At 41.3% G+C, this 13,592-nt stretch overlaps 1 protein-coding gene across 1 annotated transcript; it reads right to left on the bottom strand.

The window, feature by feature from the left end:
- Window positions 1-8,485: 8,485 nt before the first annotated feature.
- Window positions 8,486-13,558, bottom strand: LOC105564966 (UDP-glucuronic acid decarboxylase 1). The gene is made up of 5 exons (XM_012017763.1): window positions 13,237-13,558; window positions 9,855-10,457; window positions 9,653-9,766; window positions 9,023-9,343; window positions 8,486-8,935 (listed from the first exon to the last, which is right to left on the bottom strand). The coding sequence occupies exons 1-5, from the start codon at window positions 13,295-13,297 to the stop codon at window positions 8,667-8,669; spliced, it is 1,368 nt and encodes a 455-aa protein (XP_011873153.1). The 5' UTR covers window positions 13,298-13,558; the 3' UTR covers window positions 8,486-8,666.
- Between the last annotated feature and the right edge of the window lie 34 nt (window positions 13,559-13,592).

Genomic DNA, 13,592 nt, shown 5'->3' with positions numbered 1-13,592 from the left:
AATTCGCGTTCGCCCTCGCGGCTTGACCCCGGGGTCTTCCGGTGCCCCCGACATTTCGGGCTCGGCGATAAGCCGGAAATTTCAGGGGAAACGCCCCCGCGCGCGATGCTCGAATATCGGCCTTCGTGACACGCCGGAGGCACGGCTCGAGGAATGCCGGCGGGGTCGCCGTGGCTTCGTGAGACCGCGATAATACCGCGATGGCATTCCGACGTGCGCGCGACATCGTAAAAAGCGACCCTCACGCGTGAATTTGCGCGCGTACCGCGGCATAGTTGGGCCGCGTGCCTCGCATCTGAATATTCCCAACTACTAGTTATTTCGTAGTAATTTACTTATTAATTCCCTAATAATATTGCAGTAACATAATACACGGAGAGAATTTTCTCTTCAAATTTATCCTGAAAAGCGTGCAGTCGTTGGACAGTGCGGCATTTCGAAGAATATTATGAGTTTTTGTGAAATTTTACCGTACATTTTACTAGTAATTATACTAAGTACACATTTTACTGGTAAACTGCATGGTAAAATTTCAAAATACTCTCATAAAGTTCTTCAGAATGCCATGTTGTCTCGCGATACATGATTTTCAGAGTAAGCTTTAAGAGAAATTTCTCTCCGCGTAGTAAAATATAATAACAGTAACAGCATATGCGACATATAACAGTACGTTTTATGACACATTGCAACGAGTTATTATACAATAATTTACCAACGGCTATACATGAATATTCAAATATGCCCTAAATATACTTCGACATATGCAAATTCATAAGTTGAGGCATCCACGATCTAGCGTATACATCTTTTCACCGCGTAACCTTCCGATAACAATTTTCGCAAAAATTCAAACGACAGAAGAACGCACCCTCGGAAAGGATTTCTGTTACCGAGACAAGCAATATTCTTGACGCATTTATATTTCTCACAACCTCATTTAGTATAAAAATAAGGCAATATCAAAATAAAATTAGTAATTCTTATTCTCCTCTATCGAATTAAACAAGATTGACTTACTACATTGAGACAAGAGTAACTTATATAAATGTAATGCGTTTAGAATAAATTTTTCCTCCATCTTACACGAAGTTGGCATCACGATATTCGACAAAAGACTATCATTTTATTCTAGATTTTAGAATTTTTCATTTAAAATTAAAATATTTCTTTCTCTATAATAAATATGATAAATTGGCGCTATGTCGATCCTATTTTATGATACATTAAGGTGTAATAACGTTGGATCCAGTTGAAAAATTTGTATTAAATTTCAAAGAATTTAAAGGACTCAGAGCCGTGACAGGATGGTAGTGTCTAAATATTCTATTCTAAATTTATTGCGAAAAAATATCACCTCGGCCAGGGTTTGAACCTGGACCTCCCTCTCGCTAGGCGGGCGTCTCAACCAATTCGACCAATAAATTTAGAATAGAATATTTAGACACTACCATCCTGTCACGGCTCTGAGTCCTTTAAATTCTTTGAAATTTGTGTTTAACACATACGAGCCTTACTAATTTATTTGTATTAAACTTAACAGATATCACATGTCCCAAACGGTTCACACAAATTTTTGCGTTAATTTAATATAATATGGATATATGTTCCATGATCACATTAAAACCCTGTTAATATTTTAACACAAAATAAATGCAAATCTCAAAATAATTTAAAATAAATTTTGTGTAAAATTAACATATTTTAATGACAAGATGAATTTAAAAAATGTAATTTTTACATTTTACAGATGTAATGAGTCAAATGATGGCTCGAAATCACTCTCACTTATGTTATATAGAATAAAATTAACACTTTTTCTGTAAATTTTAACAGATAAATTTTATTACTAATCATATACTTAGAACATATGTATTGTGAAAGATTAAAAATAAGTATACCTTGTGTTGTTTTAACATTTCTTTTCAAGCATTTTAATAATTTTACATTTGAGGTCAATTAACACAAGAGCAATATGTTAAATTAACACATGAATGTGTTAAACATTTAACACAAAAATTTTAACTGGCATGTTCTTTAACAAGAAAAGACAAATTTTCCAACTGTGTGCGGCCCCGATAATTTTCTCACTTAAAAGTGCAGACTCCTGAAAAAACACCAACGTCGCATCCCCCCCAGTAGCACAGTGCATTGACCAAACATTGTTTAAACATTGGCCCAATATGTGGTTGAATTGGGCCAATGTTTAGCCAATGCACTGTGCTACTAGGGCCAGCGAAATCGATCGTTTCCCATTTATTAATAAATACGCCGATTAACGTACAATCGCGGCGCGAATCTCGCTCGTCAATGCCCGTCGAATATCCGGCAAGTCGTTGATCCGTCTTATGTAACGCGTTGCAGATAAATTAACCTTTACAGGTGTATACCAGGGGCGTTTTTATCGGCGCGGCATTTATTTTATCGAGCTGAAATCAATGAAATGTCAAGAGCGCGCGCGCCAGCGTTCATCCGTCCGTCGTTGTTTCTCCCCCGGTCGCGTCCGTGAGACGTAAATTGCAGTTTCATAGTTCATACGCGGATACGCAACTCGTTGTCTGTATACCTGCAACAACGCGTATCGCGTGTCTGTCACGAGAAAGTTACGCACGTGAACTTTGCTATTTACGCATGAAAGTACTTGGAGGCACGTGCCAGTCTCGTTAATCCTACATTATAGTTTTTTTTTAACGTAATTACGTCGGGGGTGTATTTTGCGTTTATATAATAGTAGCACAGTGCATTGGGGTAAAACTTGACTGAATATTGGTCCAATGTTAGTTATATTAGAAATGCATTGGCCAATATTGGCTTTCTGTTAGACAATATTGGCCAATGCATTGCAATAAATGTAAATATTGCACGATAATAATTACGTAATATTAGATTTATATTGAAAGTGCGCTGGCCAATATTTAACAATGTAATAACAATATTGGTCTAACATTGATGCAATATTAGACAATGTATGTACGAAAAACAGAGATCAAACGTCACACGATCACAAATATATAACAAGCTCCTTCAGTATTACCGAATTTTCTAACCAAATGTAAAAAGGAATCATTAATATTTAATTTCTCGTAATCAATCTCATATCAAATGTGTACTTACGTTTCGTGGCATGATTGACCAAGCCTCGTGGGATGATTGAGACTTCGTGGCACTTTGCACAACACCTCAGTATTAATCACACGCGACGGGAAAGGAAACACGAAAAGTATACGATTGCACCAAGCTACTATTTGCACTCGGTATTCCTTGTGAATTTATCCGATGGTACGAATTTTTATGAACAGAAATCGCCGATGTATCAATTTGAACTATCGATGAGTAAATAGTACAATATAAATTAACCACGGATAAGATTGATATTTAATTCTTCAATTAAACGTATCGCGATGGAATTCGACTCAAAGTTCTGTATTCTGACCAGCATTTGTATAATTCCGTTAATAAAAGGAAAATTTCGAGATCATACATTTCCGTTAATAAACGAAAAACTTGAAGTTTATAGATTTTAACATCGACATCGTATAATAAACGCAACTGAGTTAACAATTTATCGAGACACAATCGTCCGAAAATAATTAAAAATTCAATGTCGCGCATGTATTTTCATTTATCCATTCCGTAAAAACTACATAAACTACTAGTATTAATAAATCACCGATAAATTTTAGTTAAAGCACTCGATTCAGTGTTTCGTGTATTATTTCGCGTTTTCAACTTGTTAGAGACAGCCAACAAATTATACTCGAAGCGACGAGAGACTCAATGCGATGATACGAGATGTGTCCAAATACGATGCATCGTTTCGAAGAAGCAATCGTCGCAATGAAAACGTAATTTCACTCTCGGTAACCGAGGCATCGATGGCAAATCGCGAGGATTCAGCGATCACGCGACGATATCGTTCGCTAATTATTCGCGGAGAACGATGGCGGTTTCTTCCCGTACTTGTCGCGAACGCGCAAAAAGTAATACTAAATGCGGAGCGGCGCGGGCCACTAGCTCGTTCAACTGTCGCCGCGTAAACAATTCTGCGTACGGCGTGACTTTGTTTTTCCGAGCGCCGTAGACCGAGCGTCGGATTCCAAGAAATGACGTGGCAACGTAAACAATTCGGTCCCGCGCACCGGTTCCAATGACGTAGCGCCGTGAACACTTCGGTTGAAAACAGTCTATCGTGTCGAACATTCGGCGCGAGTCAGTCGAGCGAGGCGCTTATTCCGCGTGTCGTCGCGTCGCCCCACGTGGCGCGTTATTTTCTACGAGAATCTCGATCAACTTCTGCGCAACGCGATCGTCTCGTACGAGAGATATTAATATTTGTCAATCGCATTTAAGTAGTTGTCGCGATCCGTAATCATATCGTTGATTTCTACGGTGATTTGTCGAGGTGAATATCGCGCGATAAGGGACTTGCATATGCATATAAATTATTAGTTTCGATACATCCGCGAGCGATAATACCTTTTGTAACAATCGAACTCGGATGAATCTCTCTCACGTCGGGTAAAATGATAACGAAAAATTATAAGATACCGATCGCTCGCCAAGAAATAAACTCTCCAACATTTATACATACAAAAGTGCGCGTATAACATAAAGTTTCCATTTTCGTCGCGTTCGGGAGTGCCGTTTAAATAATCGAAGTAAAGACTTTTCGAAGCCCGTTTGAAACAAGTATTCGTTAAACGTCCATTCCTGTCGACGGCCACACTTCCGAGATTCGGCAGTTTTTCGGGTATAATACTAGTCGACTCGAAGTGGAGGCGAACTTGACGGAACAAAATACATACTTTCACGTGGGCTTCGAAAACGGGAGTGTGTATAAATCGCGCGAACGATCTTTGTGTTTTCGCGAGTGTGCCGGAGGACAATCTGCAAGTGGAGGAGACCTAGAAAAGGCATCTGGCGCAGGAGCAACAAAAGGTATGTCCAAACTGGCCCAACGAAGCAAAACTGGATACGACGAGTGGTCAATATTAACCACTCCGATGGAGTATGTAAGGTGATGTGATAAAATAACTTGACTTCTTTTATTTGTCAAAATTTGGGTGGCAGTATAAGTTTCGTGATAAGAGCATACATACTCAACGTAGACATCTGCGGGATGCGAAATAAAGAACAGTGGTTTTTTGCTCGTGCCGCTACGTCGATTTCTCGCCGTTATAGAGTTTTAAAAATCCGGCGTGCGCGCACCGTAAAGAAGGCCGAGTTTTTGGTTGTCGAAGGTGCGCTAGTCCTCCTTAATCCCAAATCACTGGTGTGAAAACACGTGTTTTTAAGATTTTAAGTACCACGAAAGGAGTCAACGCGAGCTGTCTTTTTGTATGCAATTTGCAGGCGCGATAATCCCCAAAAAACTGGCATAAAAACTCGAGAGGCGCACGTGTTCGGTAGTAAAACATGGCCGCGCGAAACGACGCATATACGCGCCGTATGCTGCTTCTGTCCTAGGTTGAGATCGCGAATCGCCATATTATCATCAATATCTTTGCACAGAAAAATCGTAGTAAGATGTTCTTGGGATCCTTGGAAAGCTAAGATTCCAGTGCTTTTTACGAAATGAGAATCGCTTGTCTCGGATCGTTAGTTTGTGAGATATCATTGATTAATTCCGAAAATAAAGTGATTTTGTCCCGAGATCGAGATTGTGAATTAGTCTTCCAGCTGGAATCGGCGGGGGTGGTTAGTTTGTTTTAATCGGATGACATTAAGTTAAATCTAAAAAGAGGCATCATTTTATTTATAAAAAAAAATACAAAGTTCATTTTTACGCATTATTAATGCGATCGTAATGATTTCTTTAAACGGAGCAATCTTGTACAAAAGTATACAAGGTACGCACGCCTGTTATATTACATTTGCATTGATGTTATGTAATTGTTACTTTGGTGTTTGCTGGGAATGTTTCGTTGAGGGAAGGTTAAATTAGGAACAATATAGCAACGCAATTGTAATATAAGAATTTGTTGCTAATTTGTTACTTTCGAAAAATATTAAGTAGAATCTCCGCTCGCTTTGTCGCTCTGCGAGTCTCTTTAAAAAATATATAACGTTCCGCTAAAGGTCAATGTGAGATCCTCTTAATCGTGAAGCAATTTGTGCATCGTACGATCGATAAAAAGTCGTGCTCCGTGAATTTAGTGGATAATTTCTCAGGCTGGGGTGCATTTTACACCCCGAGCGGGTAACGTGGGGTCGACACGTGTCTCTCTAATGATACACGAGAGAATGGACACCGGTGTGATACGGCCGTTGTTATTTAAAATTTATTTCCAAGTCGCACGGAAAATCGCGGCTGAGACAAATAGCTCCGGATTGATTCATTTGTTCTTTTTTTTTTAAGCTCATGCGCGTCGCTCACGACGAGCTCCTCGCGTTTCGACACGGACAAACGCCTTTGCAACGATTACATCATCGTCGTCATCGTCACCCTGCGGCGCTCTCGTTTGCGCCAACCGAGTCGCCGTATATCCCGGACGCGATCATTATTAACAATAATCGGGCCTAGCTTCTCCGTCTTCCTCTTTTCCATTTACTTCTCCTTTCACCTTCCGTTCGTCTTTCCCGAAGAGATACAACGACCGACCACGCGCGCCCTGTCATGGCCCACGTTCATTGCGACTAATCGGCCCTTCAAATAGTCGCTCTGAGCGTCACGGACAATTCTCCCATTTGGAATTCCATCCGTCTTGGAATGCGTCGCTTCGCACATGACTTTTCATATTATACACAACGAGATGACACCGTCTAGTCGCTCGAGAAAAATGAGGGATTCGACGGGAAACGGAGAAACGGCTTAATTTCATTTCGAAAATTATGAACTTGCGCAATTTAGGAAAGTATATATTGAATTAAATTTAATGGAATTAATCTCAAATGGATTTCCAGCCTGAATTCGTTAACGTTTGATACCCTTTTTATCTTTTATGCACGCAACAAAACGATCGCGATAATTACGTTTTAGTGAGAAAAGAGGAGAAAGAAAGGTGCGAGAGAAAACTAACGCTATACTAAAATAAAGATTAAACCTAAATATAGAGACTTTTAATTATACATATTAAAGTGTACTCGTTTCAGCATACATATCGTTATATTTTTCGTAATTTGCATTTTGATACAAAGAGATTTTCATATACACTTGCTTAATTATTTACATAATATTTCACATATCATTTTTATTTTCATGTTGGTAGGAAAGAAATTTGCCGCGATAAACTGATATTTCATAATTCTCGTTAGCGACAACGTACGAATTAATCACATTATACCAGTTACGTTGTAAAGAGTACATTATCATAAAGGTGATTTCCGCTACACTTATATATAAAATATAAAATTACTTTCTCGCTTATACGTCGTTTGTTCTTACACAGTCTCACAGTTTATGATCATACTATATCTATTTTATGTATCGTATAACTATAGTATAAATTACAAATACTACTTTGTCATTGGATACCATCAGTTTCAATTGCATTGTACAAGAGCGTCCACAATTTTTCATTACTGCTATAATTGAATAACTTAATAACATAAATATCCTTTAGAGTTTTATTGCAATATGTCTTCAATAATATCACTATTACGACTATAATAAATGAGTCGAAAGCAAATTTCCTAACTACATGTATGTATCTAAGCGAAACTACTTCATGCTATACGATCGACAATATATAAAGAAGGAAAACAATATCTTCTTATACCACCAGCACCATTTCTCAGTTCTGTGTCTAGGAAAATTAGATATACAAGTACATAGAAAAATATGAGATAAAAGAAAGGAAATATTTGCCTATCTAAAATTGGTGTACAGATTTGACAAATAGATCAATAGACAACGTCACTTTCATGTCGGAGTGATAAAAGAGAGAAAAATAAATAGTATAAATTACATTTATGTAGTATTAGTATATTTTAAAATATATATTTGGAATTGAAAGTGTAATGAAAAGGAAGAGAGCTATGGAGAGGGAGTCATGGAAAAAGAAAAGTAGTTTTAAATTATTGTTTCTTGAAAACATGCGACACATGCACCTAATCGGAAGAAATTCGAGAGATTGCTCGCATATTGTATATGTGTATATACAGGGTGTCGGATTCGTTTTTGACCATTCCAAAGATTATAGTAGATTGGGTCAAACTGAGAAGAAAAGTTATATACCATTTTACAAAATCCGTAATAATTATCGCGTAATTAAGAAAAATCCGAGAGCGAGAGCTATCCGCGCGTCAATCGCCGTTGGCTGCTCTCCGCTCCACGCCGTCCTCATCGATTGATGCACGACTCCACCTCTCACTATCGGATCCTAAGACATGTCAACAAATACACCATTTTGCATGTCTGCCGAGTCCGGCCTTCCGCTCCTCCGTGCGCTTATTCGCTCAGACGTTTTTCTTAATTACACGAGAATTATTATGAATTTTGCAAAATGGTATATAACTTTTCTTCTCAGCTCGATCTAATCTACTATAATTTTTGGAATGATCACAAAAGAATTTGACACCCTGTATGTATATGTCTGTTGATTGCTACATAAATTATCTAAAATTCAAATTGGACGGGGATTTTTTGGCACATACTGGTCCATAGCTTAATGGCACTTTCACGCCACTTCTGAAAGTGGATACATAAACGTATCGTTACACTTGAATTTCTAGAGTTGTTCTACAATATCGTGATCGTTTTTGTAAGAAGACTGTTTGAAACTGCTCTTTTGAGAATGCCTTGTCCGTTGCAATTCCTTCGCGAAATACACTATGGTTTTCTTCAGGCCTTCGGCTAAAGGAACCTTGGGCTCCCAGTTTAAATATTTTTTGGCTCTGCTAATGTCCGGTCTTCTTCTCTGCGGGTCATCCTCGACCGCCGCGAGTTCAACTATCTCACTGGTAGCACCCACTAAGTCCTTTATTATACGCGCGAATTCTGAGACAAATTAGAATATTAAACTTTAATAAACGCTGGCAAACAAATATCGGGAGAAACGTGATTAGGATAATAGGTGGCTCTTACTTTCGATCGTATGCTCCACAGGATTTCCAATGTTCACAGGTAGGGTGTAATTAGACGCCATTAGTGCGATCAACCCGTCCACCAGATCGGAAACGTATTGAAACGATCGTGTTTGTTTTCCACTGCCGTAAATCGTGATCGAATCATTTTGTAAAGCCTGGAGGATGAAGTTGGACACAACGCGGCCGTCGTTTATGTGCATTCTGGGGCCGAAGGTGTTGAAAATTCGTGCGACCCGCACCGAAACGCCTTCCTGTCTCATGTAAGCGTAGCTCAACGTCTCGGCGACCCGTTTTCCCTCGTCATAGCACGCTCGCGGACCTACGTGCCAACAGTACGCCGATCATCCAAGTGCCTACCGCTTAGCGATTTAAAGGAGAATTAAAGGAAAAGGAAAATTCTAACATTTATACACGGAGAGAATTTTCCCTTAAAACTTGTACTGAAAATCATGTAATCGTAGGACAACGTGGCATTTTAAAGAACTTTATGAGAGTTTTCTGAAATTTTACCATACATTTTATTAGTAAAATTCTCATAAAGTTGTTGAAAATGCCATGTTGTCCCACGGTTTCCAAGGTAAATTTTAAGAGAAACTTCTTTTTCCCCGTGCATCGCACAGAATCTTACCGATGGGATTCACGTGACCCCAGTAAGTCTCTGCCTGCGGATGTTCGTTGGGATCCCCGTACACTTCCGACGTGCTCGCGATTAGCACTCGTGCGCCGACTCGTTTGGCGAGTCCTGAAATACCGTCGACAGATTACACAACGTTACACCTCGAGGCGTCTCCATTTTCATATCGTCAGCTCCGCCAGCGTGCTGAACTCACCGAGCATATTTATAGTGCCCAGGGTATTGGTCTTGATCGTTTTCACGGGATTCAGCATATAGTGCGGCGGGCTGGCCGGGCTGGCGAGGTGATAGATCTCGTCGACCTCCAGGTACAGCGGCCTCACGATGTCGTGATGCACCAGCTCGAAGTTCTCGTGGCCGACCCAGTGCTCGACGTTCCGCTTTCTGCCGGTGAAGAAATTGTCGACGACTATCACCTCGTGGCCGGCGAGCATCAGACGATCCACCAGATGGGAGCCGACAAAACCCGCGCCGCCAGTCACCAGTATACGCTTCCGGTTCTTGTAGTTGAGGAACTTGACCGTCGGGAAGTCCTTCGCCACGCCATTCTTAATCGCCGCCTCCAGATGCTGCAGCTTGCCCTCCAGCTCGCGGATCCGGACCCTCGCCTCCTCGATGTTTCTGATGTCCCCGTCTGACGGCTCGTCCTCGGCATCGCGGGTCTTGTGCGTCGCGACCTCGGCGAGGTCGTTCTTGTCGCCTAAGCTAGCTTTGTTCCCGCCGAGTACGGCGCGGTGTCGACCACGATTAAAAGATCGCTCCTCCTCCGTGGTCACCAGAGTCTTGTAAAAGCCCAGAACTGTTGCAAGCATAGAAAACGATATTACGAATCTGAGATTGTGCAGACCTGGCGCTCGATTCTTGAATTCATTCGAAGGAGAAACGTAAATGCGAAATTCCTGCTCTCGCAGAAAAGTTGAAAGTCGAATGGCTAAAAACCATGCGAATAGCCAATCGACTTGCATCTTTTCTGTAAGAGCACCATTTTCGCACAAGTCTCTCCTTCGAATGAATTCAAGAATCAAGCCCCTGTTTCTGCACGTACTGCGTTTTCAACGGCGACACGATAATTCACATGACATCGTAAGAATAATCGAAATGTAAATTTTATATGCGCAAGAGGCGAATAGAGGGAAGTCCCCTATTATGAGAAAGGCTCTAATATGAGACAGCAGGTTTTCAACATCCAAAATCACAAATCCTTTTTCGCAACGATTACACAATCCAACAATGAATTTTTCACTAAACAGATTTTACTTCAAGACCATAAATTCATGGCGGAACCGACAGATGATGCTTAAGTTAATGTAATAGAAACCCCGTTGTCTCTTATGCCCGTCTCATAACAGGGGACTTTCCTCTCTCTATATCCTGCAACTGGACTCGTGTCTGTTTCTACCAATGCAGATTATATCTTTTTCTCGGTTAAAAAGTAGGAAGAGGATAAAAACAAACCGAGAACCGCGGAAGACTCGCACAGAAATTAAACTCGCATTGTTCATCGAGGTATTTGCAATTGAATAGATTCTAACAGATGTCCTAACACCCCAGCGAAACCTTTGGACTGATGAAGCGGTAAACCTTTTGCTTTTCGCTTTAAGTCTTTCATTTATATCGTTATGACAGTCTACTTTAAGATGGACCACAGGCAACCGCAGCGGCTAATGCCCAAAAGACTCGCCCGCCCCACCGCTACAATTGTCTTGTTCTCCGACTCTCGCCCGGCATTCAGTGGTGCTCAGCGCAAACAGCCAAATGTTACATAATTACTTGAAGCACATACCGCGTATAATCGCACTTTGAGGAAGCTCCCCGATCTAAGTTTGAATACGAGCATTAGTCGGTTTACTTGTTTTTTCGTAATATTAATATCAGTTATATTCAGGGTTGGGAAGGGACTCGTTATTTGTAACGAAGTTACAGTTGCTTTTTTTGGGTATTTAACTCAATGACATTTTTTCGATAACTAGTAACTAATTTAATAGTTACATAATATGTATTTTAAACCTCCACAGATCGCATTAGGCCTTGCGTATAAACGCCTTTGTCGGCACTTTACAATTCAAATGCAGGTTTGATATTTTTTTAAGTAACTGTAACGCGTTACTTTTCAGAATTGGTAACTTGTAACTGTAACTAGTTACATCTTTAGGGAAAAAACTGTAATCTGGGAAAAAAAAGACAGTTAGCAACCTATTTTGGGGCCCACAATTAGTAATCGAGTTATTTGGATTGTCCGTAACTCTAATCTTTTGCGAAATTTTACCCCGCGTAACTATAAAAATCGCAATTAGCTGTTCTATCAATATCCAAGATTTGAAAGTAATACTAATCCATTCTCTCAATTAGTTCCGTCGATATTCAGTAGCGCAAAGATAATTTTCACTTAGGAAGCACTAACCGAAGTCGATATTCAGTAACGCAAAGATAATTTTCACTCAAGTGGCACTAACCGAAATGAAGTTGCTTAACTACAAAAGCAAAACGGTCAAAATTTTTCCCAGAGTGGACTTACGAACAATCCAAATAATTCGACTACTAATTGTGGGCCCCAAAATGGGTTGCTGTCTTTTTTCCCCCCAGAGTAACTAGATACTTTTACAAAGTAACTTTCTCAACCCTGGTTACAGTATTTATTTGTATTCACAATACTATTAACATTAGTTAACCGTTCTAACATTAATTCTCGTTGTTTTACGAAAAACAAAGGAACGGAAGAGTTTTATTATTCGCGCTCCAGTTATTGCACTTTCGTCTATACATTATGTACCGAAATAATCGGGACAGCACTTGTCAATATCGAGGCAAAAAGACACTCGGTTTGTCTTCTTTTCGTAAGGAATTTGACTGAGACGAAACGTTCGGTTATCGATAAAATTACGTAGATCGTATCTCGATAATGCCGCGATCGCGACGCGTAATCTGATTAACCGGTGGTTAATTAGGACAGTGATTCGAGCTGTCGGCGCCGTTTATCGACGCTTCGGGACCCACGCGGGAGCAAAAAGAAAGAAAAAAAGAATATCGAGAAATTAATTTCAAACTATTCGCCCCTCCTTCTATCTAGAGAATTATCCCCGCAACTCTCAGGGACTCTTCGATCGGACGTTTCGTTTTATCGCAGTTAGAGTCGACCTTTATCGACTTCCACGCGAGCAGTATGTATGCATATACAATACGCGAGAGATAAACACGCGAGTGGCTAAAAAACACTGCTATTTTTACAACGTAACAACGCACCAGGCAGCTAAGCATTTTACAGCGACAGCGAAGCGCTAGCGGAACCGTATAATAATTACCGTTACGCAAACGTAACGCGTCGATTAAAAAACAATCGCGGCATCGATAAATCGCGGGCGATAAATTGAGCGGGGAAGCGGACGAGGATCGGGAGGATTCGGGGTGTCCGCGCGAGCTGTCGCGCGGCGGCAACGAGGCGCGCGACGAGACCCGCGATCGTCCGGGACGGTCGCGCGTTTCCGACCGCGCGACGCGCCGAAGCTCGCGAGGGGCAACGGGGAAAACGGGCCTCGAGCCGACCCTCCGTCACGGGCGTCCTAACCTATTCGCGGACTCACCCAGCAGCGCGCAAACTGCGAAGATCGCGACCTGCTTCATCTTGCGTTGCGTGACGACCATGCTTTAAATTCGCACATGACTCGCCTCACTCGGTCCCCGCGCTTACGTCACCCCCCGCCGCGGCTCGGCTCGGCTCGCGCGAGCACACGGGAAACGCGCGTACGGACGGTCGAGCCAGTTCGGCCGCGGATTTTTCAAAATACACACACCAGGGGCCAGGAGACATAACCTAACCTCCGCGGGCGCACGTCACCGACCGAACGTGCGCGCGCTCGGCCGCACCGCGAGACGCAACCTGCACACGCGCGCGCGCGCTTATTGACGCGCCGCGGTCGGCGATACGGGCGTCTCCATC

This window comes from Vollenhovia emeryi, unplaced genomic scaffold, assembly GCF_000949405.1.
Source record: "Vollenhovia emeryi isolate VEMERY1.0 unplaced genomic scaffold, V.emery_V1.0 DF939157.1, whole genome shotgun sequence".
Lineage (NCBI taxonomy): Eukaryota > Metazoa > Arthropoda > Insecta > Hymenoptera > Formicidae > Vollenhovia > Vollenhovia emeryi.
Note: the sequence above shows the minus strand (reverse complement) of the source record. Positions and strands in the feature narration are given on the sequence as shown.